Source organism: Oncorhynchus tshawytscha, linkage group LG10, assembly GCF_018296145.1.
Source record: "Oncorhynchus tshawytscha isolate Ot180627B linkage group LG10, Otsh_v2.0, whole genome shotgun sequence".
NCBI classification, from domain to species: Eukaryota; Metazoa; Chordata; class Actinopteri; order Salmoniformes; family Salmonidae; genus Oncorhynchus; species Oncorhynchus tshawytscha.
The window spans coordinates 17,959,225-17,984,729 of NC_056438.1; the positions used below are offsets into that span (position 1 = coordinate 17,959,225).

The window sequence follows — 25,505 nt, forward strand, 5'->3', positions numbered from 1 at the left end:
TTTCACGCAACAAGAATTTTATTTAGAGGATAACTGCAAGACAGGACAGAAGAAATACAACAATAGTTATATATTACTATAAAAGCTTTACAGTAGTGCATTACAGGGTGGTAAATGAGGGATTCCATTATGTGGGCTCACCTCTGCTTTCCAACTGAGTATCATTTACTGCTTAAGGTATTGTAATATTCATGCGGTTTAAATGTTAACTGATCACTGATCTGCAACTGAAGTGAGAATGGACCGTTAGGATTACACTGACATGGACGGAGATGGTCGGCGGTGGAGGGAGTTGATCTCCAGTGGAGGCTGTTGCCACTTTAAATCGGAGGACGGGCTCATTGTAATGGCGACATTCATTCCAATGAGGCCCTCCCTCCACTGTCTGACCGGGGTCCCTGTCTACTCCACCATCTGCAGGTAGTTGTTGTCCCGTGAGCTGTGGCTGGGGCCCAGGTTGTGTCCATTCCCAGGGAGGCAGGGCAGGCGAGGGTCAGCGCTCTGCACCAGGGTCACTTTACAGGCTAGAGCGTCCACCCGAACCTCACACCAAGCTGGGAAGTCTACCGGGCGATGCACCCTGTGCGGAGAGAGGGGTGTAGGTTTTCAAAGTCCATATGTACGTATGAGCTCTGAAAGAGCATGATGCTCCCTGTACGGAGAGGGGGGTGTAATTGACAGCCGAGCATGAACACTGTCATATGTGTTCTGAAAGGACATAATGACAATATTCTGACAGAACAATGCTATGTTGAAGTTGCCTGTCCCAATTCTACACATCAATCAAATCCAGACCCAACCCTGTTTCCCTTACATTACTTGACTCTGGGCACAATGTACATGGCTGTGTTGAATGGCAAGCTCATCCCAACCATGGAAATGACATTCCTATTACTGCTAATGCTAACACAACTACCCAGAAAGGCACATTGATTACAGGTGTGTGGACTCACGTCTCACAGCAGCCGACGCCCATGGGGTGCAGACAGGTACACTGCAGACAGCCGTCCTCCATCCAGGACTCCCCCAGGGAGTAGTGTCTCCCCTCGTACACACACAGGCCTGGGACAGACCACCAGGGGTGTTAACCCAAGTCCCACACATATTATACAAATCAACCTATATTCATCCGCAGGACGTCCACATGTACTTTGTACTCAACTTCAGATGGGTTCATCCATCCAAGATATTCAGAATTTAAAAAAGTCTACTCTGGCCTGAATGTACAATGGATGAGTTTTCGACAGGTCCCCAAAACGTTTCTGCTTTACCAAATACTCTCTGAACAGAATCGGAATCTTCAACCTAAAGAAATGTGTTGAATGAAAAACACCTTTCAGTATGATATTCTCACCTTTAGAGTTGAAGTGACACTGCATGGGAGCAGCTAGGCAGCGGGTGGTCCAGAGCAGAGTCCCAGCCAGGAAGGTCAGTGTCCAGTTTCTCCCAACAATGGAGTCCATCATCTTCATGTTCTTTAGTTCTAGTTCTGTAGTTCTAGATCTGGTTCTTAAGAGTTTTCTGAGTCCTCTCCTCCACCTCGCACCTCCATTTATACCCCACAATCTTTACGACAGCAACGGACGGGGGGAGGTGGGGTAAGTTAGCCTCATCAGGAGGACCAGCCGTGGCATGGGGTGTGAGGCGCAGGGGGGCCTGTGGGGTGTCACAGGGTTGGGGTTGGGGGGGGGGGCAAGAGGAAAAAGTCTGTGTCTTGGCACCACCTTGGCACTCTGGAGATCAGCTCCTCTTCGCTCCAGTGGGCATGACCTCTAAAATGATAGAAACATTGACACATCCTATGATGACTAAGACAGGGAGGGAAAGAGAGAGGTGAGAGGAAGGAGAGAGAGGGAGAAGGGGAGAGAGGTGAGAGGGAGGAAAGAGAGGGAGAGCAGATGAGAGTGAGAAGGGGAGAGAGGTGAGAGGGAGGAGGGAGAGGAGATAAGAGAGGAGATGAGAGAGGGAGGGAGGAGTGAGAGGGGAGAGATGAGGTTGAAGGGGAGAGAGGTGAAAGGGGGGAGAAGGAGAGAAAGAGGTAAGAGGGAGCAGAGAGGGGAGGGAGAGGGAGCAGGGGAGAGAGGTGAAAGGGAGGAGAGAGAGCTGTGGGGTGGAGGAGAGAGAGCTGTGGGGTAGAAGAGAGAGAAAGGAGGAATTAATGGCTAACATGATATAAATGCTGGTTGATCTATTGATTGAAATTTGAACTCTTTCTGTACTCATTCACATATAGTTTCCATATTGGGGATGAAGTAGATATCTCCAATCTTCATTACAGTCTCACTTAGGATTCCACCTGAGAAACAAAATGACAGTGGCAGTGTCTCCTTTGATTTTTTTCTTACCAGATGTGTTACTATGTGGTTACTAAGACGTTCTGACATGCAAACACAGATGCATATTGTATATGAAGTCAGTGGCCTACTGCCTCCACTGACCCCTGTCTGCCTTGTTGGGATGAGCTCATAGTGATGTCATGGCGTGCCTGCCGTGTCTCCAGTCTGTGACCTCATGCGGGCCCTGTCCAGCAGCAGCAGTCAGTTGCCCCCCAGAGGAGACAGAGACAGAGAGGGAGATGGAGAGTGAACTGCTGGATTTTTGGGAAGAGGAAGCTCATAAAGGACAAGATTAGTTTTATGACTGTTATAGTGGCCGCTGCTATGGCTGCTGCATGCAGGTGGCAGGCGTGTGTGTTTTGTGTGTGTGTGGACCATAGAGATGAAAAAAGGTCTCAGCTTTGTATCTGTACAATTATAGTGTATTTAATAGCATGGGTGGCACCATTGAAGCTATCTACAAAAAGAATATATATATGTATATTATTTTAATGTTTTAAAAAAGTGTAAAGCTAATAGTGGTATTTTACCGCCACCTGCAGTGCTGGAGATATAGCTCAAAGCCATTTACAAACTAGGCAAAACAATTTCAAGAAAAGACAATGATCCCAACCTGTAGGAATTACCCCGTGTGGACTACTTTAAAATGGTGGAAGCCCTCAATGGCAATGTCCATGCAAAACCGTTTATTACCAAGTAGAGATCGTTATACATCTCTATGGTGTGAACCAACAACCTGTTGTGAGAGGTAGGGACACAGCGTCCCCAGCCTTCAATGACCCACTAACAGACAGTCTCACTGCTCGTCCATGAAGGTAACAATGGGTGTGACACTAATTCATTTCTTTTTAAGAGGGCTATCCTACACAACACCTTGTCAATCAAAGAGTGTGAATCCGTCATAAACCATCGTCATCCTATTGTATAGGATCCATAGGTTCTAGGAGGGGAGAATATTAGTGCCAATGACATGGACGTTGATTTAGGCAGACCCCCGCACCTCTCTGATCCAGAGGGGTTGGGTTACATGTGGAAGACACATTTTGGTTCAATGCATTTAGTTGTGCAACTGACTAGGTAAACCCTTTCCCCTTCCTTACTCTTGAGCAGGACCCATATTGCTCTGGTACAAAAGTAGTGCACTATATAGGGAATGTGGTGCGTTAGTGGTGACAAGGCCCCAGAGTCAGGACATGTTCCTCCTCAGACTGTGACAAGTTGAGCTGTGGATCTGTAGAGACAGGGGCAACTCTGAGTCACACACACATCCACACGCACACGCACACGCACACGCACACACACACACACACACACACACACACCAATACAGGACCAAGACACGTCAAGGCCCTGTGGTCAGTGGCACCCCTGGCTGGCGAGGGAGAACCTATCAACACCCTCCAGACTTCTGTGGGGGTATGAGGGAACACGGGCGTAAAACAAATTGTGAGGCCCCCGGGGTGCCTTGTGAAAAACTTGTTCCTCATCGCAGGTTTTTCCTATGATCTCTGTCTGTCTGCAGACTTGATAGAGAAAGTGGAAGGAGATGAGCTAATGTTTTGTTCTGGCTCAGGGAGCGTTACCGCGCTTCCTCGGATAGGACGACTCTTCCCGACCAATCACATGTCCCGAACAAACCCTCCTTTTTTAGGATTGACACTGTGCGGACACAGAAGGAGCGATTGAGTTGGGTATGAACTCTCTCTCTGACTCAAACACTTACACACACACACGAACACTGCACTGGGGAGGCAATGGGCCTTGCCTTCTTAAACACCTCTTTAATTATGAGTGGAGCGTGTCGCTGCAGAGCAGAGGACACAGCTACCTCTACTCTGTGTCTCAAAAGGCACCATATTCCCTATAAAGTGCAGTACTTTTGACCAGACCCATATGGAACCTGGTCAAAAGTAGTGCACCATCAAGGGAATAGGGTTCCATTTGGGACGCAGTCCTGCTGTTGTGGAGACTGACTCATCAGCTTGGGTTATGTAACCAGGGGTGTGTTCATTAAGCTGTGCTGGGCAAGATACTCTGAAAATATAGTTTACCAAGCTACCAATTACTTCACACTGGAAGAAGTTAAGCTACTCTGAAGCTACCCTTAACTGCCGAAAACACTACCAAGATTTGAATTTAGTTCAGCTACCACCAAGCTACAACCAAATGTAATTAAATGATTAGTTAAACTACATTTCATTTTTTTTTAAATTTAACTAGGCAAGTCAGTTAAGAACAAATTCTTATTTACAATGACGGCCTACCCCGGCCAAACCCTAACGACGCTGGGCCAATTGTGCACCGCCCTATGGGACTCCCAATCGCGGCCGGTTGTAATACAGCCTGGAATTGAACCATGCCAAGTTACACCTCTAGAACTGAGATGCAGTGCCTTAGACCGCTGTGCCACTTGGGAGCCCCACTACTCTCCATCACTGTCCATCACTTCCAAACGGAAGCTAACGGGATTAACAAGGAGGGACCTACCTGAATGTGTTCAATAGAAACTCTTGTTTTCATTGCAAAATGTTTTCTGTTGTGAAACATTTTGCTACGGTGTACATAATGAATACACTTCTGGTAAGGTGGTTGGAGTTCCTGGACTTCCTGGAATGTTCTCTCTAAAGCAGAGAACATTACACTGAGGAAGCCTGGCCAGTACATTATAATCTGGTTTCTTGATGCCCATAGCCACCAAAACAACAACAACCATAGTCAAGACTACCCTACAAAGATGTGCTAGTTCTTAACATATGAACTCTGGCCAATGAACTGTAGCCACCTTGAATTGAAAACACAGTTGAAAGTAAAACATTTAATTTCTACATAGGTATATATTAAAAAGACACTTGTTGTAAATGTTTTTATTGAAATCGAATGCCATATATTTACTTATGTTGGCTATGCCTTTAAGATTATATCCAGTAAACCAGCCCCCAAATTCCCTTTCTTTAGGAAGTAAGTGAACCATCAGACCAGCTAAATCAACCTTAAAAAACAACGATTGACAACACACGCCATCATTGGCAGAGAAAGAGATATCGATTACTTTTCCCTGACGTCAGCTTTATATGCCTTTGCGGTGCTCACAAAAAAATATAATCATGTCCGAAAAGTCATCTGTCGCTATAATGTCATTCCCGTGAATCGAGACGATTAAAGTTCACATTCGATTGGACTGCTCGTTTATAAACTGACTGTATTTCAGTAAAAAAATGCCAAGTGGAGAGACTGTATTGCTTGAACGCTAACGTTACCCATGGTGTTTTTTCAAATAGGCCTTTGCAAGCGAGCCCACCGTCTGTGAGGAGGCTGAAGTTAGTAGCTACAATCCAATTTCCCGCTGTGATTTATGAGTAACGAAGTCGACGAAAGATGGACACAGACAAATTTAACTATGTGTACAGTTGTGACTTGGATATTAATGTTCAACTGAAAATGTTAGTGTTTTACTTGGGTTACTATCTGGCCACATTAAAGTAGCAAGTTAGCGTATAGCGTAACGAAAATGTTTTACATAATGTTGTCAAGCAAACAGTGGCAGTCAGTTTAGCTACTACTAGCTTTCTAACTGCATACGATTGATAACATGTTGACAGCAATGACATCATGGACCTCGAGTCTCCAAATGTTGACCAGCTAATGCCACTTTGCATGGATGAAGAATGATTGCACCGCTTGCCCAAAAGTCGCATCATTTCTACCTAGTTGTTTGTCTTCTATTTACCTAAGCGAGCATGGCAACATCATGACTCAACCGATATCACGGCACCATAACGTGCCCGGTGAGGGTTCTTATTTTGGAGCACAATTCGCTTGTTGTTGACATCATGCACATTCCGACGGCTCATCGGTTTAGTGCTCCTCTCGTGACTTCTATTAACGAGCTGGGCTCTGCTGTGGTGGCCCGTAAATAATGGCCATAATTCTCAACAAACCATGTAGTTTAGCGCTTCCAGCTCGGCCGTTATGTACTGGAATAATATTGTGATGCATTTTGTCACAATTTGTCAGGGGATTGTTAACCGTTGTCTCAACACAGCAGCATGCACACATATAATCCCGAGTGACAATGAAAGTAAGTAAGCCAAATGTGAATATTCTTGCAGGCGATCATTCATAGATATATCGTAAATCGACACCCGCCGTGTTAGATCTAACATTGATCTACTACTTTTGTCTAGATTCTAGAACCTCAGCTAAGCAGAGGGTAATAATTAACCAGGGACAACTGTGGTGGTGGTGTCAAACTACTCCCCTCCCTCATCTATCTCTAATCTCACATGATCTCTCTCCCCCTCCCTCCTGTCCCTTTCTCCCTCTTGTCCCTCTCCGCTCCCTCTTTTCCCTCTCCCCATCTCTCTTGTCCCTCTCTCCCCATCTCTCCCCTCCCTCTTGTCCCTCTCTCCTCATCTCTTTTGTCCCTCTCTCCCCATCTCTCTTGTCCCTCTCTCCCCTGTCCCTCTCTCCCCTCCTTCTTGTCCCTCTCTCCTCATCTCTCTTGTCCCTCTCTCCCCTGTCCCTCTCTCCCCATCTCTCCCCTCCTCCTTCTTGTCCCTCTCTCCTCATCTCTCTTGTCCCTCTCGCCCCCTCCCTCTTGTCCCTCTCTCTCTCGCCTCCCCCCTGTCCCCTTCTCTCCCTTTCTCCCCTCCACAGAGGCAGCTTGGAGGGCAAGAGGGAGCAGAAGAGCTACAAGGCGCTGCTGCAGGATCCCATGCTCTGGTTCTCTGGCCTTTACCAGGAGAGCTGCTCAGACCTCTATGTTACCTGTCAGGTGTTTGCAGAGGACAAGCCTCTGGCGCTGCCCGTACGCACCTCCTACAAGGCCTTCAGCACCTGCTGGAAGTGAGTGACACCCTTTTTAGGATATAGTGTCCCAAATTGACATAATCTCTTAAAAGACTGAAGGAGATAGTTGAATGATGCTCTGAGCCACTCTTTGACCTGGTCGGGCTTTGTATTTCCCATTGTAGTCCAATCTCACTATAATAGATACAAAATAATATAGTCCTTGTGAACTGTTCTGTAAACTTTCTCTCTTTCTCACTCTCGCACTTACCTTCTCCCCTCCCCCAGCTGGAATGAGTGGTTGAGGCTGCCAGTGAAGTACCCAGACCTGCCCCAGAGTGCCCAGGTGGCCCTAACGGTGTGGGATGTGTACGGGCCGGGCCGAGCCACCCCTGTGGGGGGAACCACCGTCACCCTCTTCGGCAAATATGGGTGAGTCCCAAGTCCATCTCAAAAAACAGGACAAATACTTTATATTACTGTACTGTGTCGGCAAAATCAAAATGAACGTTTTGTGTTGTCTGTTTGTAATTTATCTGTTACAGCAAAGCCAGACTGAATACTGCTGACTGTACACTACCGGTCAAAGGTTTTAGCACACCTACTCATTCAAGGGTTTTTCTTTATTTTTACTATTTTCTACATTGTAAATTAATAGCGAAAACATCAACACTATGAAATAACACATATGGAATCATGTAGTAACCAAAAAAGTGTTAAACAAATGAAAATATATTTTATATTTGAGATTCTTCAAATAGCCACCCTTTGCCTTGATGACAGCTTTGCACACTCTTGTCATTCTCTGAACCAGCTTCATGAGATAGTCACCTAGAATGCATTTTAACTAACAGGTGTGCCTTCTTAAAAGAACATTTGTGGAATTTCTTTCCTTGTTAATGCGTTTGAGCCAATCAGTTGTGTTGTGCCAAGGTAGGGGTGGTATATAGAAGATAGCCCTATTTGGTAAAAGACCAAGTCCATATTATGTTAAGAACAGCTCAAATAAGCAAAAAGAAACGACAGTCCATCATTACTTTAAGACATGAAGGTCAGTCAATACGAAACATTTCAAGAACTTTGAAAGTTTCTTCAGCGCTATGATGAAACTGGCTCTCATGAGGACCTCCACAGGAATGGAAGACCCAGAGTTACCTCTGCTGCAGAGGATACATTCATTAGAGTTACCAGCATCAGAAATTGCAGCCCAAATTTCATATACCTTTGACTATTGTATCTTCTTATAGGCACTATAGTATTGCCAGCCTAATCTCGGGAGTTGATAGGCTTGAAGTCCTAAACAGCGCTGTGCTTCAAGCATTGCGAAGAGCTGCTGCAAACGCAGGAAAGTGCTGTTTGAATGAATGCTTACAAGCCTGCTGCTGCCTACCACCGCTCAGTCAGACTGCTCTATCAAATATCAAATCATAGACTTAATTATAATAAACACACGAGCCTTAGGTCATTAATATGGTCAAACCCGGAAACTATCATTTTGAAAACAAAACGTTTATTCTTTCAGTGAAATAAGGAACCATTCCGTATTTTATCGAACGGGTGGCAACCATATGTCTAAATACTGCTGTTACATTGCACAACCATCAATGTTATGTCATAATTATGTAAAATTCTGGCAAATTAATTATGGTTTTTGTCTTCACACAGTTCGTAACGAGCCAGGGGTCCCAAACTGCTGCATATACCCTGACTCTGCTTGCACTGAACGCAAGAGAAGTGACACAATTTCCCTAGTTAATATTGCCTGCTAACATGAATTTCTTTTAACTAAATATGCAGTTTTTTTTTAAATATACATATTTATGTATTTTTTCAAAATTAAATATCTAATTTACATAAGTATTCACAGCCACATGTTAGAATCACCTTTGGCAGCCATTACAGTTGTGAGTCTTTCTGAGTAAGTCTCTAAGAGCTTTGCACACCTGGATTGTACAATATTTGGTATTGTTATTAAAAAAGTATTCAAGCTTTATCCGATTGGTTCTTAATCATTGCTAGACAGCCATTTTTAAGCCGATTTAAGTCAAAACTATAACTAAGCCACTCAGGAATATTCAATGTCATCTTGGTATGTAACTCCAGAGTATATTTGGCCTTGTGTTTTAGGTTATTGTCCTACTGAAAGGTGAATTTGTCTCCGTGTCTGTTGGAAGCAGACTGAACCAGCTTTTCCTCTAGGACTTTGCCTGTGTTTAGCTATATTCCGTTTCTATTTAACCTAAAAATCTCCCTAGATCTTGACGATGACAAGCATACCCATAACATGGATCAGCCACCTACATGCTTGAAAATATGGGTTGTGTTGGATTTTCCCTGAACATAACGCTTTGTATTCAGGACTTAAGGTACATTTCTTTGCCTTTTTTTTCAGTTTTATTTTAGTGCGTTATTGCAAACAGGAATATTTTCATTCTGTACAGGCTTCCTTCTTTTCACTCTGTCGTTTAGATTAGCATTGTGGAGTAACTACAATGTTGTTGATCCATCCTCTGTTTTCTCCTATAACAGCCATTAAACTCTGTCACCATTGGCCTCATAGTGAAATTCCGCGAGCGGTTTCCTTCCTCTCCGGCAACTGAGGAAGGACGCCTGTATTTTTGTAGGGATACACCATCCAACATGTAATTAATAACTTCACCATGCTCATTCATTGTCTGCTTTTCTATTTTTACTTTACCCATCTACGAATAGGTGCCCTACTTTGTGAGGCATAGGTCCATTTCTGTGGTCTTTGTGGTTGAATTTGTGTTTGAAATTCGCTGCTCGACTGAGGGACCTTACAGATTTGTGTGTGGGGTACAGAAATCATGTTAAATACTATTATTGAACACAGAGTGAGTCCATACAACTTATTGTGACTTGTTAAGCACATTTTTACTCCTGAACTTACAGTGCCTTGCGAAAGTATTCGGCCCCCTTGAACTTAGCGACCTTTTGCCACATTTCAGGCTTCAAACATAAGGATTTAAAACTGTATTTTTTTGTGAAGAATCAACAACAAGTGGGACACAATCATGAAGTGGAACGACATTTATTGGATATTTTAAACTTTTTTAACAAATCAAAAACTGAAAAATTGGGCGTGCAAAATTATTCAGCCCCCTTAAGTTAATACTTTGTAACGCCACCTTTTGCTGCGATTACAGCTGTAAGTCGCTTGGGGTATGTCTCTCTCAGTTTTGCACATCGAGAGACTGAAATTTTTTCCCATTCCTCCTTGCAAAACAGCTCGAGCTCAGTGAGGTTGGATGGAGAGCATTTGTGAACAGCAGTTTTCAGTTCTTTCCACAGATTCTCGATTGGATTCAGGTCTGGACTTTGACTTGGCCATTCTAACACCTGGATATGTTTATTTTTGAACCATTGCATTGTAGATTTTGCTTTATGTTTTGGATCATTGTCTTGTTGGAAGACAAATCTCCGTCCCAGTCTCAGGTCTTTTGCAGACTCCATCAGGTTTTCTTCCAGAATGGTCCTGTATTTGGCTCCATCCATCTTCCCATCAATTTTAACCATCTTCCCTGTCCCTGCTGAAGAAAAGCAGGCCCAAGCCATGATGCTGCCACCACCATGTTTGACAGTGGGGATGGTGTGTTCAGGGTGATGAGCTGTGTTGCTTTTACGCCAAACATAACGTTTTGCATTGTTGCCAAAAAGTTCAATTTTGGTTTCATCTGACCAGAGCACCTTCTTCCACATGTTTGGTGTGTCTCCCAGGTGGCTTGTGGCAAACTTTAAACAACACTTTTTATGGATATCTTTAAGAAATGGCTTTCTTCTTGCCACTCTTCCATAAAGGCCAGATTTGTGCAATATACGACTGATTGTTGTCCTATGGACAGAGTCTCCCACCTCAGCTGTAGATCTCTGCAGTTCATCCAGAGTGATCATGGGCCTCTTGGCTGCATCTCTGATCAGTCTTCTCCTTGTATGAGCTGAAAGTTTAGAGGGACGGCCAGGTCTTGGTAGATTTGCAGTGGTCTGATACTCCTTCCATTTCAATATTATCGCTTGCACAGTGCTCCTTGGGATGTTTAAAGCTTGGGAAATCTTTTTGTATCCAAATCCGGCTTTAAACTTCTTCACAACAGTATCTCGGACCTGCCTGGTGTGTTCCTTGTTCTTCATGATGCTCTCTGCGCTTTTAACGGACCTCTGAGACTATCACAGTGCAGGTGCATTTATAAGGAGACTTGATTACACACAGGTGGATTGTATTTATCATCATTAGTCATTTAGGTCAACATTGGATCATTCAGAGATCCTCACTGAACTTCTGGAGAGAGTTTGCTGCACTGAATGTAAAGGGGCTGAATAATTTTGCATGCCCAATTTTTCAGTTTTTGATTTGTTAAAAAAGTTTGAATTATCCAATAAATGTCGTTCCACTTCATGATTGTGCCCCACTTGTTGATGATTCTTCACAAAAAATACAGTTTTATATCTTTATGTTTGAAGCCTGAAATGTGGCAAAAGGTCGCAAAGTTCAAGGGGGCCGAATACTTTCGCAAGGCACTGTATGTAGGCTTGCCATAACAAAAGTGTTGAAAACTTATTGACTGCATACTTTACATTTTTTATTAATTTGTTTTTAAAAAATCCACTTTGACATTATAGGGTATTGTGTGTAGACCGGTGACATTCTCAATTGAATCCATTTTAATTTTAGGCTGTAACACAACAACAAGTCAAGGGGTGTTAATACTTTTGGAAGGCACTGTAGACCCACGAGTGTGTAGACTGATTGTAAATAGTGAAAATAAACTGTACCAAGTTCCGGGTGAGTTCTAACAGCCCTGGTGGATGGTGTTCTTGTGTGCCCCGGACACACACTGACGCTGAGCGGATTGGCTGCTGAGTTTCTGTTCCGTACTTCCGTTGCGCTGGATTGGCCGCTGGCACCCAAACTGCGCTCTGATTGGCCCGAGCTAGCTCTCTGCACATCTCTGCTACACCTCTGTTGTATCCTCTATTCCTAACCTCACTACATCTTTCCTCCACTGCTCCGTCTTTCTTTTCCTCCGTTCCTCTCCCTCTACCTCTTCATTCTCTCCTTCTAGCTGACCAAGGCCCACCGGCAGGGTCACATGGTGAAGGTAGACTGGTTGGACCTTCAGAGGAATAGAGATGATCAATGAGGTGAGTTAGAGGATCTGGGGTCAGTTCTTTCAGTCACTATAAATCATATATTGCGCCATACACTTACAATCAGTTGGGTCAGACCCCATCCATCACAAATGCTTTTGCGTGTGAATATGTAAAGATCATCTCTCCTTCATCTCTCCTTTTTCTACACCGTTGTGTTATCTTCCTCTATCAAAAGTCAGTCGTATGTTTGTGTTCCCACAGAGGGAGAAATGCAGTTCCAACTTCATGTACCTAATGGTGGAGTTTCCTCGTGCCAAAACTGGGGAAAAGCCAGAGTACAGTATTGTCTATTATGAGAAGGTAGGTACTGTATACACACAGACACACACACACACACACACACACACACGGTTGGTATTACGTTTTTGTGGCATTAAAATACTGTGGTAGTTCTGAAAGGGATTATTGATTGGTTGATGGCCATGGTGATGTGGTTGCTGATTGACTTGAACTCCTCCCCTTCCAGGATGGAGATGACACTTCACCTGTGCTCACCAGCGCTGACATCGTCAAAGTCCCCGACCCTCAGATGTGCATGGTGAGAAACACACACACACCCAAAGGGAGACGTTCAGTTATCGACATATTGATCATGTATTGAGTTGAATGCATTGTATTGATTCTTTCCCTGCTATAGGAGAACCTTTTGGAGAGCAAGCACCATAAGCTAGCCCGTAGCCTGCGGTGCGGACCGTCAGACCACGACCTAAAGCCTAACGCTGCCACACGAGACCAGCTCAACGTCAGTACCGTCACTCGACAACAACCGCGTGTGTGCGTGTGTTCGCGATGTGAATGTGTCTGATATTAGCAGTATACAAAAAACAGGAAATATTTTAAAACATGAAACAGAAATGTGTGTGTTCTTTCAAAAAAAGGTCAGGTAAACATTCCAGTTCAGAATTTGTTGACCTTCTGCATTTAGATCGTTTTTAATATATAGAATTGTTTATCATTACTGTGTTCTAACAGTGTAATGTGAATTGGTTGTGTGTGTCCAGTCCCCAGATCTTGACTGCTCCAGCGGTGCCCTCACCTGTCCAGAAAGGAAAAGAAGGGGCGGCCAGCGAGAACCTCGAGGTAAGAGATGAAAATAAAGTTGGAATGAAAAGTATTTTCTGTTATGTTTAGTAGGGTATATAACTAATATGTTTAGTACGGTATATAACTAATATGTTTAGTACGGTATATAACTAATATGTTTAGTACAGTATATAACTAATATGTTTAGTACGGTATATAACTAATATGTTTAGTAGGGTATATAACTAATATGTTTAATAGGGTATATAACTAATATGTTTAGTAGGGTATATAACTAATATGTTTAGTAGGGTATATAACTAATATGTTTAGTAGGGTATATAACTAATATGTTTAGTACAGTATATAACTAATATGTTTAATAGGGTATATAACTAATATGTTTAGTACAGTATATAACTAATATGTTTAGTAGGGTATATAACTAATATGTTTAGTAGGGTATATAACTAATATGTTTAATAGGGTATATAACTAATATGTTTAGTAGGGTATATAACTAATATGTTTAGTAGGGTATATAACTAATATGTTTAGTAGGGTATATAACTAATATGTTTAGTACAGTATATAACTAATATGTTTAGTAGGGTATATAACTAATATGTTTAGTAGGGTATATAACTAATATGTTTAGTAGTGTATAACTAATATGTTTTATATAACTAATATGTTTAGTACAGTATATAACTAATATGTTTAGTACAGTATATAACTAATATGTTTAGTAGGGTATATAACTAATATGTTTAGTAGGGTATATAACTAATATGTTTAGTACAGTATATAACTAATATGTTTAGTAGGGTATATAACTAATATGTTTAGTACAGTATATAACTAATATGTTTAGTAGGGTATATAACTAATATGTTTAGTAGGGTATATAACTAATATGTTTAGTAGGGTATATAACTAATATGTTTAGTACAGTATATAACTAATATGTTTAGTACGGTATATAACTAATATGTTTAGTACAGTATATAACTAATATGTTTAGTAGGGTATATAACTAATATGTTTAGTACGGTATATAACTAATATGTTTAGTAGGGTATATAACTAATATGTTTAGTACGGTATATAACTAATATGTTTAGTAGGGTATATAACTAATATGTTTAGTACAGTATATAACTAATATGTTTAGTACAGTATATAACTAATATGTTTAGTACAGTATATAACTAATATGTTTAGTAGGGTATATAACTAATATGTTTAGTACAGTATATAACTAATATGTTTAGTACAGTATATAACTAATATGTTTAGTAGGGTATATAACTAATATGTTTAGTAGGGTATATAACTAATATGTTTAGTACAGTATATAACTAATATGTTTAGTACAGTATATAACTAATATGTTTAGTAGGGTATATAACTAATATGTTTAGTAGGGTATATAACTAATATGTTTAGTACAGTATATAACTAATATGTTTAATAGGGTATATAACTAATATGTTTAGTAGGGTATATAACTAATATGTTTAGTAGGGTATATAACTAATATGTTTAGTAGGGTATATAACTAATATGTTTAGTAGGGTATATAACTAATATGTTTAGTACAGTATATAACTAATATGTTTATACGGTATATAACTAATATGTTTAGTACAGTATATAACTAATATGTTTTAGTATATAACTAATATGTTTAGTAGGGTATATAACTAATATGTTTAGTACGGTATATAACTAATATGTTTAGTAGGGTATATAACTAATATGTTTAGTACGGTATATAACTAATATGTTTAGTAGGGTATATAACTAATATGTTTAGTACAGTATATAACTAATATGTTTAGTACGGTATATAACTAATATGTTTAGTAGGGTATATAACTAATATGTTTAGTACGGTATATAACTAATATGTTTTAGGGTATATAACTAATATGTTTAGTACAGTATATAACTAATATGTTTAGTACAGTATATAACTAATATGTTTAGTACGGTATATAACTAATATGTTTAGTAGGGTATATAACTAATATGTTTAGTACGGTATATAACTAATATGTTTAGTACAGTATATAACTAATATGTTTAGTACAGTATATAACTAATATGTTTAGTACAGTATATAACTAATATGTTTAGTACGGTATATAACTAATATAGGGTATATAACTAATATGTTTAGTACAGAATATAACTAATATGTTTAGTACGGTATATAACTAATATGTTTAATAGGGTATATAACTAATATGTTTAATAGGGTATATAACTAATATGTTTAATAGGGTATATAACTAATATGTTTAGTACAGTATATAACTAATATGTTTATACAGTATATAACTAATATGTTTAGTACAGTATATAACTAATATGTTTAGTACAGTATATAACTAATATGTTTAGTACGGTATATAACTCATATGTTTAGTACAGTATATAACTAATATGTTTAGTACAGTATATAACTAATATGTTTAGTAGGGTATATAACTAATATGTTTAGTACGGTATATAACTAATATGTTTAGTACGGTATATAACTAATATGTTTAGTACAGTATATAACTAATATGTTTAGTACAGAATATAACTAATATGTTTAGTACGGTATATAACTAATATGTTTAGTAGGGTATATAACTAATATGTTTAGTACAGAATATAACTAATATGTTTAGTACAGTATATAACTAATATGTTTAATAGGGTATATAACTAATATGTTTAATAGGGTATATAACTAATATGTTTAATAGGGTATATAACTAATATGTTTAGTACAGTATATAACTAATATGTTTAGTACAGTATATAACTAATATGTTTAGTACAGTATATAACTAATATGTTTAGTACAGTATATAACTAATATGTTTAGTACGGTATATAACTCATATGTTTAGTACAGTATATAACTAATATGTTTAGTACAGTATATAACTAATATGTTTAGTAGGGTATATAACTAATGCGTTTAATAGGGTATATAACTAATATGTTTAGTAGGGTATATAACTAATATGTTTAGTAGGGTATATAACTAATGCGTTTAGTACAGTATATAACTAATATGTTTAGTAGGGTATATAACTAATATGTTTAGTAGGGTATATAACTAATATGTTTAGTAGGGTATATAACTAATATGTTTATGTATATTAATATGTTTAATAGGGTATATAACTAATATGTTTAGTAGGGTATATAACTAATATGTTTAGTAGGGTATATAACTAATATGTTTAGTAGGGTATATAACTAATATGTTTAGTAGGGTATATAACTAATGCGTTTAGTACAGTATATAACTAATATGTTTAGTAGGGTATATAACTAATATGTTTAGTGGGGTATATAACTAATATGTTTAGTACGGTATATAACTCAATGCTATTTGTCTTCTACAGCAGGACCTGTGTACCTTCCTCATCTCCCGTGCTTGTAAGAATTCAACACTGGCCAATTATCTGTACTGGTGAGGATCACATACTTTGTGTGTGTGTATATACAGTCGAAGTCGGAAGTTTACATACACCTTAGCTAAATACATTTAAACTCAGTTTTTCACAATTCCTGAAATTTAATCCTAGTAATAATTCCCTGTCTTAGGTCAGTTAGGATCACCACTTTATTTTAAGAATGTGAAATGTCAGAATAATAGTAGAGAGAATAATTTATTTCAGTTTTTATTTCTTTCATCACATTCCCAGTGGGTCAGAAGTGTACATACACTCAATTAGTATTTGGTAGTATTGCCTTTAAATTGTTTAACGTGTGTCAAACGTTTTGGGTAGCCTTCCTCAAGCTTCCCACATTATATTGGGTGAATTTTGGCCCATTCCTCCTGACAGAACTGGGGTAACTGAGTCAGGTTTGTAGGCCTCCTTGCTCACACACACTTTTTCAGTTCTGCCCACACATTTTCTATGGGATTTAGGTCAGGGCTTTGTGATGGCCACTCCCAGTACTGTGAGGGAAAAAAGTATTTGATCCCCTGCTGATTTTGTACATTTGCCCACTGACAAAGAAATGATCAGTCTATAATGTTAATGGTATGTTAACAGTGAGAGACAGAATAACAACAAAAACATTTTAAAAAACGCACGTCAAAAATGTTATAAATTGATTTGCATTTTAATGAGGGATATAAGTACAGTGGGGCAAAAACGTATTTAGTCAGCCACCAATTGTGCAAGTTCTCCCACTTAAAAAGATGAGAGAGGCTTGTAATTTTCATCATAGGTACACTTCAACTATGACAGACAAAATGAGAAAAAAAATCCAGAAAATCACATTGTAGGAATTTTAATGAATTTATTTGCAAATTATGGTGGAAAATAAGTATTTGGTCACCTACAAACAAGCAAGATTTCTGGCTCTGACAGACCTGTAAACTTCTTCTTTAAGAGGCTCCTCTGTCCTCCACTCGTTAGACGAGGTCAGACGTTTCTTGTAGTTGGCCACCAGGTTTGCACACATCTCAGGAGGGATTTTGTCCCACTCCTCTTTGCAGATCTTCTCCAAGTCATTAAGGTTTCGAGGCTGACGTTTGGCAACTCGAACCTTCAGCTCCCTCCACACATTTTCTATGGGATTAAGGTCTGGAGACTGGCTGGGCCACTCCAGGACCTTAATGTGCTTGTTCTTGAGCCACTCCTTTGTTGCCTTGGCCGTGTATTTTGGGTCATTGTCATGCTGGAATACCCATCCACGACCCATTTTAAATGCCCTGGCTGATGAAAGGAGGTTCTTATCCAAGATTTGACGGTACATGGCCCAGTCCATCGTCCCTTTGATGCGGTGAAGTTGAGTTGATGCCAAAGAGCTCCATTTTTATCTCATCTGACCACAACACTTTCACCCAGTTGTCCTGTGAATCATTCAGATGTTCATTGGCAAACTTCAGACGGGCATGTATATGTGCTTTCTTCAGCAGGGGGACCTTGCGGGCGCTGCAGGATTTCAGTCCTTCACTGCGTATTGTGTTACCAATTGTTTTCTTGGTGACTATGGTCCCAGCTGCCTTGAGATCATTGACAAGATCCTCCCGTGTAGTTCTGGGCTGATTCCACGAGGTAAGATCTTGCATGGAGCCCCAGGCCGAGGGAGATTGACAGTTCTTTTGTGTTTCTTCCATTTGCGAATAATCGCACCAACTGTTGTCACCTTCTCACCAAGTTGCTTGGCGATGGTCTTGTAGCCTATTCCAGCCTTGTGTAGGTCTACAATCTTGTCCCTGACATCCTTGGAGAGCTCTTTGGTCTTGGCCATGGTGGAGAGTTTGGAATCTGATTGATTGATTGATTGATTGCTTCTGTGGATAGGTGTATTTTATACAGGTAAGAAACTGAGATTAGGAGCACTCCCTTTAAGAGTGTGCTCCTAATCTCAGCTCGTTACCTGTATAAAAGACACCTGGGAGCCAGAAATCTTTCTGATTGAGAGGGGGTCATACTTATTTCCCTCATTAAAATGCAAATCAATTTATAACATTTTAGACATGCATTTTTCTGGATTTTTTTGTTGTTATTCTGTCTCTCACTGTTCAAATAAACCTACCATTAAAATTATAGACTGATCACTTCTTTGTCAGTGGGCAAACGTACAAAATCAGCAGGGGATCAAATACATTTTTTCCCTCACTGTACCTTGATGTTGTTGTCCTTAAGCCATAATGCCACAACTTTGGAAGTATGCTTGGGGTCATTGTCCATTTGGAAGACCCATTTGCGACCAAGCTTTAACTTCCTGATGACTAATGTCTTGAGATGTTGCTTCAATATATCCATACAATTTTCCTCCCTCATGATGCCATCTATTTTGTTAACTTCTCTGGGATATGTGGGACGGTAGTGTCCCACCTGGCAAACATCCAGTGAATACGCAGAGCGCCAAATTAAAATAAATTACTATAAAAATTTTACTTTCATGAAATCACACATGCTATACACCAAATTAAAGCTACACTTGTTTTGAATCCAGCCAATGTGTCAGATTTCAAAAAGGCTTTATGGCGAAAGCAAACGATGCTATTATCTGAGTACAGCACCCCAGCAAACAAACACAGACAATCATATTTCAACCCACCAGGCGCAACACAAAACACAGAAATACAGATATAATTCATGGTTTACCTTTGACGAGCTTCTTCTGTTGGCATTCCAATATGTCCCATAAACATCACAAATGGTCCTTTTGTTCGATTAATTCCTTCGATATATATCCAAAATGTCAATTTATTTGGCGTGTTTGATCCAGAAAAACACCGGTTCCAACACACGCAACATGACTACAAAATATCTCATAAGTTACCTGTAATCTTTGTCCAAACATTTCAAACACCTTTCCTAATACAACTTTAGGTATTTTTTATTGTAAATAATCGCTCAAATTTAAGACGGAATAAACCGTGTTCAATACCGGAGGAAAACAAAGTGGAGCATGCTTTTCAGGTCACGCGCCTCTAACAAACAGTACACTTCTCTCTACCCTCGTTCTGAACAGTGCTACTTCTTCATTTATCAAAGGAAAAACCTCAACCAATTTCTAAAGACTGTTGACATCCAGTGGAAGCGATATGAACTGCAAGCAAGCCCCTTAGAAATCTGGATTCCCAATGAAAACACATTGAAAAGAGAGTGACCTCAAAAAAATAACATTCTGAATGGTTTGTCCTCTGGGTTTTGCCTGCCAAATAAGTTCTGTTATACTCACAGACATCATTCAAACAGTTTTAGAAACTTTATAGTGTTTTCTATCCAAATCCAAATAATTATCCAAATAATATGCATATCTTAGCTTCTGGGCCTGAGTAGCAGGCAGTTTACTTTGGACACACTTTTCATCTGGAAGTGAAAATACTGCCCCCTATCCCAATGAAGTTAAATGCACCAGTCCCTCCTGCAGCAAAGCACCCACACAACATAATGCTGCCACACACACACACACACACACACACAAAAGCCTTCCTTCCTTGTGACTATATGGTGTTATGATTGGGATGGTTGTCAGTGGCGCCCCCGTTGTTTCAGACGGAGCGACTGCAGGCTCTGCTGGCGGACAATGAGAAGGTGAACCTGTGTGAGATTGACCCCATCCCTCTGCCTCTGGAACCCTCGGTGAGAATCAGAGGCATCGTACCAGACACCGCCACACTATTCAAGGTACATCACCTTCCATCCCTCCGTCCTCTCAACCTCCTATCTCTTTCTTCCTCTTCCTTTCTTGCTCTTCTCCTTTTCTCCTCCCTCTCAACCTCTTCTTTCTCCTCCCTCTCATCTATTATTCCTGCTCCACCTCTACCTCTCCCCTGGATTAGTGTGTAGTAGCAGTGTTTGGGCCATACATAGACAATGCTTGTTGTGTGATAGTGTAAATGGGTACCTGGTAATGTACCTTTATGTGTTTGTGTAATCTCGTCACTGTATCTCTGTGTATTATAGAGTGCTCTGATGCCAGCCAAGCTGATCTTCAAGGCTGAGGAAGGGAAGATGTATCCTGTCATCTTTAAACACGGAGACGACCTGAGACAAGACCAGCTCATCCTACAGATCATCTCTCTCATGGACAAGGTCAGAAAGTAACGTATTATTACCATATCAACCTATTATTACAATATCATCAACATATTATTATCATATCATATAAACATAATACTGTATTATTATGGACAAGGTCAGAAACAAACATTACTGCCAAACAGACTGCTGTTTATTTTATCCTGACTCAGAAGGTTAAGTGGCTGTGTATTGTTAATGGAAATCTGATGGACATTCTCTCAGCTGCTGAGGAAAGAGAATCTAGACCTGAAGTTGACGCCTTACAAAGTGCTGGCCACAAGCACCAAGCATGGTGAGCACCAATGATGTAAGGTCGAATACTGTCTCAGGAAGTGATTTCTGACCTTTAACCTCTGATCTGGGTGCTGTTGTTCCTTTAGGGTTCATGCAGTTTGTCCAGTCGGTGCCTGTGGCTGAAGTCCTGGCCACTGAAGGAAACAATCCAGGTAGTAGATCAAGATATTTCTGTCTAAGAGCCTATTTACCATTGTATCGTATACTAGATGTTTGTCTACCATCGTCACTCTGTGCACGTCTGTGTCTTTAGACCTGTATAATATGTCATGTCTATCGGTAGGCCTGTCTTAATATGTCATGTCTATCAGTAGGCCTGTCTTAATATGTCATGTCTATCGGTAGACCTGTCTTAATATGTCATGTCTATCGGTAGGCCTGTCTTAATATGTCATGTCTATCAGTAGGCCTGTCTTAATATGTCATGTCTATCGGTAGACCTGTCTTAATATGTCATGTCTATCAGTAGGCCTGTCTTAATATGTCATGTCTATCGGTAGACCTGTCTTAATATGTCATGTCTATCGGTAGGCCTGTCTTAATATGTCATGTCTATCGGTAGGCCTGTCTTAATATGTCATGTCTATCGGTAGACCTGTCTTAATATGTCATGTCTATGTCAGTAGACCTGTCTTAATATGTCATGTCTATCAGTAGGCCTGTCTTAATATGTCATGTCTATCAGTAGGCCTGTCTTAATATGTCATGTCTATCGGTAGACCTGTCTTAATGTCATGTCATGTCTTAATATGTCAGTAGGCCTGTCTTAATATGTCATGTCTATCGGTAGACCTGTCTTTATGTCATATGTCATGTCTATCAGTAGGCCTGTCTTAATATGTCATGTCTATCGGTAGACCTGTCTTAATATGTCATGTCTATCGGTAGGCCTGTCTTAATATGTCATGTCTATCGGTAGACCTGTCTTAATATGTCATGTCTATCGGTAGGCCTGTCTTAATATGTCATGTCTATCGGTAGACCTGTCTTAATATGTCATGTCTATCGGTAGACCTGTCTTAATATGTCATGTCTATCGGTAGACCTGTCTTAATATGTCATGTCTATCGGTAGACCTGTCTTAATATGTCATGTCTATCGGTAGGCCTGTCTTAATATGTCATGTCTGTGACCTGTCTTAAATATGTCAGTAGACCTGTCTTGTGATATCATGTCTGTGTCAGTAGACCTGTCTTAATATGTCATGAAATCGGTAGACCTGTCTTAATATGTCATGTCTGTCAGTAGGCCTGTCTTGAAATCATCGGTAGACCTGTCTTAATATGTCATGTCTATCAGTAGGCCTGTCTTAATATGTCATGTCTATCAGTAGACCTGTCTTAATATGTCATGTCTATCAGTAGACCTGTCTTAATATGTCATGTCTATCAGTAGACCTGTCTTAATATGTCATGTCTATCAGTAGACCTGTCTTAATATGTCATGTCTATCAGTAGACCTGTCTTAATATGTCATGTCTATCAGTAGACCTGTCTTAATATGTCATGTCTATCAGTAGGCCTGTCTTAATATGTCATGTCTATCAGTAGGCCTGTCTTAATATGTCATGTCTATCGGTAGGCCTGTCTTAATATGTCATGTCTATCGGTAGGCCTGTCTTAATATGTCATGTCTATCGGTAGGCCTGTCTTAATATGTCATGTCTATCGGTAGGCCTGTCTTAATATGTCATGTCTATCAGTAGGCCTGTCTTAATATGTCATGTCTATCAGTAGACCTGTCTTAATATGTCATGTCTATCGGTAGGCCTGTCTTGTGATATCATGTCTGTGTCAGTAGGCCTGTCTTGTGATATCATGTCTGTGTCAGTAGACCTGTCTTGTGAAATCATGGCTGTGTCAGTAGACCTGTCTTGTGATATCATGTCTGTGTCAGTAGGCCTGTCTTGTGATATCATGTCTGTGTCAGTAGACCTGTCTTGTGATATCATGTCTGTGTCAGTAGACCTGTCTTGTGATATCATGTCTGTGTCAGTAGACCTGTCTTGTGATATCATGTCTGTGTCTGTAGGCCTGTCTTGTGATATCATGTCTGTGTCAGTAGACCTGTCTTGTGATATCATGTCTGTGTCAGTAGACCTGTCTTGTGATATCATGTCTGTGTCAGTAGACCTGTCTTGTGATATCATGTCTGTGTCAGTAGACCTGTCTTGTGATATCATGTCTGTGTCAGTAGACCTGTCTTGTGATATCATGTCTGTGTCAGTAGACCTGTCTTGTGATATCATGTCTGCCGTAGGTTCTTATAAGTGATAGTCTGTAAGACTCTTATCTTTTCTCTCCTTTTGTACTGTGTCTCTCTAGAGAAAACACGCCCCCAGTGATAAGGGGCCCTATGGCATCAGTGCTGAGTTGATGGACACCTACGTCAAGAGCTGTGGTGAGTCTACTGCTACTAACACCCTCCCACCTCACTGTCTCGGACCAATCCCAGGCCTTGGTGTGGGTGACATTAAAGACGCACTCCAGCAATTGTTTTTACTTTTCCTGTTGAAAAACAATATCCCATGTTTAAATGCAGTAATGTACACACACTCAAAGATACTGTATGCAGAAATCGCTCCACCATTTCCTGGTTGCAAAAATGTGAATGTTTAACTTAATTTCAGTTGGTGTCAAAACAAGCAGAGTGTAGAGAATCATTGTACCATCTAAACCTCTGTGAAATATATTTTACATAACCCAAAATTGTGTGTGTGTGTGTGAGAGAGAGAGAGAGAGAGCTTGACAGGATCCATCCATGACACTACTGAACAGAGGCCAATGATGCACTGCCAACCTCTGCTCACTGCAAGAATGGAGAAAACTAAACCCGGACTGTGCGTTAGCATTTTGTATATATTCTGTATATTATTGATTCAACATATGAGATGTATGGCCAAATAAAACCCTGTTGCTACGGTATAACCCTGGTGTTGCCTTGTCTCTGTGTATAATACCAGGCTGTGTGTGAGGCTTGCATGTTTCGTGGCGTTTACACCTGGCATCCATAAGTATCCTGTGATTGAGAGCGTGATGGACCACAACTTCCTCTCCTTCATATAGGGCACATGTAGTTCTGAATATGGCCTTTTCCTTAGTCAAATGCATTTTCTGAAATGAATTAAGGCATTTTAAAGTATCTATTATTCCTAGTGAGGACCATAAAGGCAATAGCTTTTAATGGAGTTTAAAAGTATGTTTTATCTTTAGAAATGTAAGGTAAATGTATTTTTAAAAGATTTATCATACCATTTTTTTTTTTTAAATGTATCATATAGACATCTATTGTGGACATAAGATCACATTTTGTAAGTAAGTAGAGCATGCAACTTGCTTTATGAATTAAAGGGTACACGTGTTTGATTTCATTCTCACACTATAGAGTCGTAACTTTAACCGCTCGTCATCTGAATTGGTCGGTGTGGTCATGCCTGTGTGCTTCTGTCACTTGAGCTGTGTCTCAAATTGTACCTTGTTCCCGTTATAGGGTGTATACTTCCTGGTCAAAGGTTGTGCACTATAAAATGACAACACTGCCATTTGGGATGTAAACTGGGTCTGTGTGTCAGCTCAAACACGAGAAACACAACGTCAACTGGTTTGAAGGAAATAGTAAAGCCGATCATAGGTGCAATTGTAACGTTTGTAAATTGCTTTTTAGTTGAGATTATTTTTGATATTTTTTATATGAAGTACAAGAAAGGACACTACTACACATTGCATTTACACTTCTGTATTTTTTGAAGGTACCAGGACTTTGACTTGACCCTCACAGTTGCAATTGTAACCTTTAAGTTGCTTTTTATTTATGCACAAATGAACAGCAGTACCCACTTCTTTCATTATTCAACCAGTTAGGAAAACAAAAACAAAGCAAGATACAGTATTTTAACAAACTTGTTACATATTTATCAGACACAAAAGCACTTCAAATTACTCTGAAATATTTCTCTAATTTTACACTAACTCATGGTGTTAGAAAGTGAATTATACAGAAAAAGAATCCATCAATTACACCTACACTGTGCAAACAGTTTCATAAGCCGATCTGAAACACGTGCCCTCATCTGCACTGAATGTTACCTCATTTCAAGCTGTTTTTATGAGGCTTGTGAGTTGTTTTTTTCTTCAAGCTCCGCTGTACTCTCGCATATGCATTTGTCTCTTTTTCCCCCTCTCCTCTTTGGTTAATTTACATTTACATATGAGCAAACTTGACATTCAAAGAACGGTATGCACTGAATGGAAAGTAAAAATGCTAAATGTATTTCATTTCAGATACTCTAGCAGAGACGGCTTCAGCTGACACATAAATTAGACCTTTTCGA

At 39.9% G+C, this 25,505-nt stretch overlaps 2 protein-coding genes across 2 annotated transcripts; one reads left to right on the forward strand and one right to left on the reverse strand.

Moving 5' to 3' along the window:
* Positions 1–11: 11 nt before the first annotated feature.
* On the reverse strand, positions 12–1,854 carry msmp1 (microseminoprotein, prostate associated 1). The gene is made up of 3 exons (XM_042329544.1): positions 1,355–1,854; positions 954–1,062; positions 12–580 (listed from the first exon to the last, which is right to left on the reverse strand). The coding sequence occupies exons 1-3, from the start codon at positions 1,470–1,472 to the stop codon at positions 403–405; spliced, it is 405 nt and encodes a 134-aa protein (XP_042185478.1). The 5' UTR covers positions 1,473–1,854; the 3' UTR covers positions 12–402.
* Positions 1,855–5,377: 3,523 nt separating this feature from the next.
* Positions 5,378–24,099, forward strand: pik3c3 (phosphatidylinositol 3-kinase, catalytic subunit type 3). The gene is given in 18 exon segments (XM_042329338.1): positions 5,378–5,776; positions 6,993–7,181; positions 7,413–7,556; positions 7,670–7,770; positions 8,790–8,806; positions 12,206–12,255; positions 12,257–12,284; positions 12,495–12,593; positions 12,760–12,831; positions 12,931–13,067; positions 13,295–13,373; positions 16,730–16,797; positions 18,378–18,397; positions 20,334–20,485; positions 20,765–20,893; positions 21,104–21,173; positions 21,262–21,327; positions 23,500–24,099. Coding segments are annotated over 18 exon segments (1,506 nt in total). The 5' UTR covers positions 5,378–5,711; the 3' UTR covers positions 23,520–24,099.
* The last annotated feature ends 1,406 nt before the right edge of the window (positions 24,100–25,505 follow it).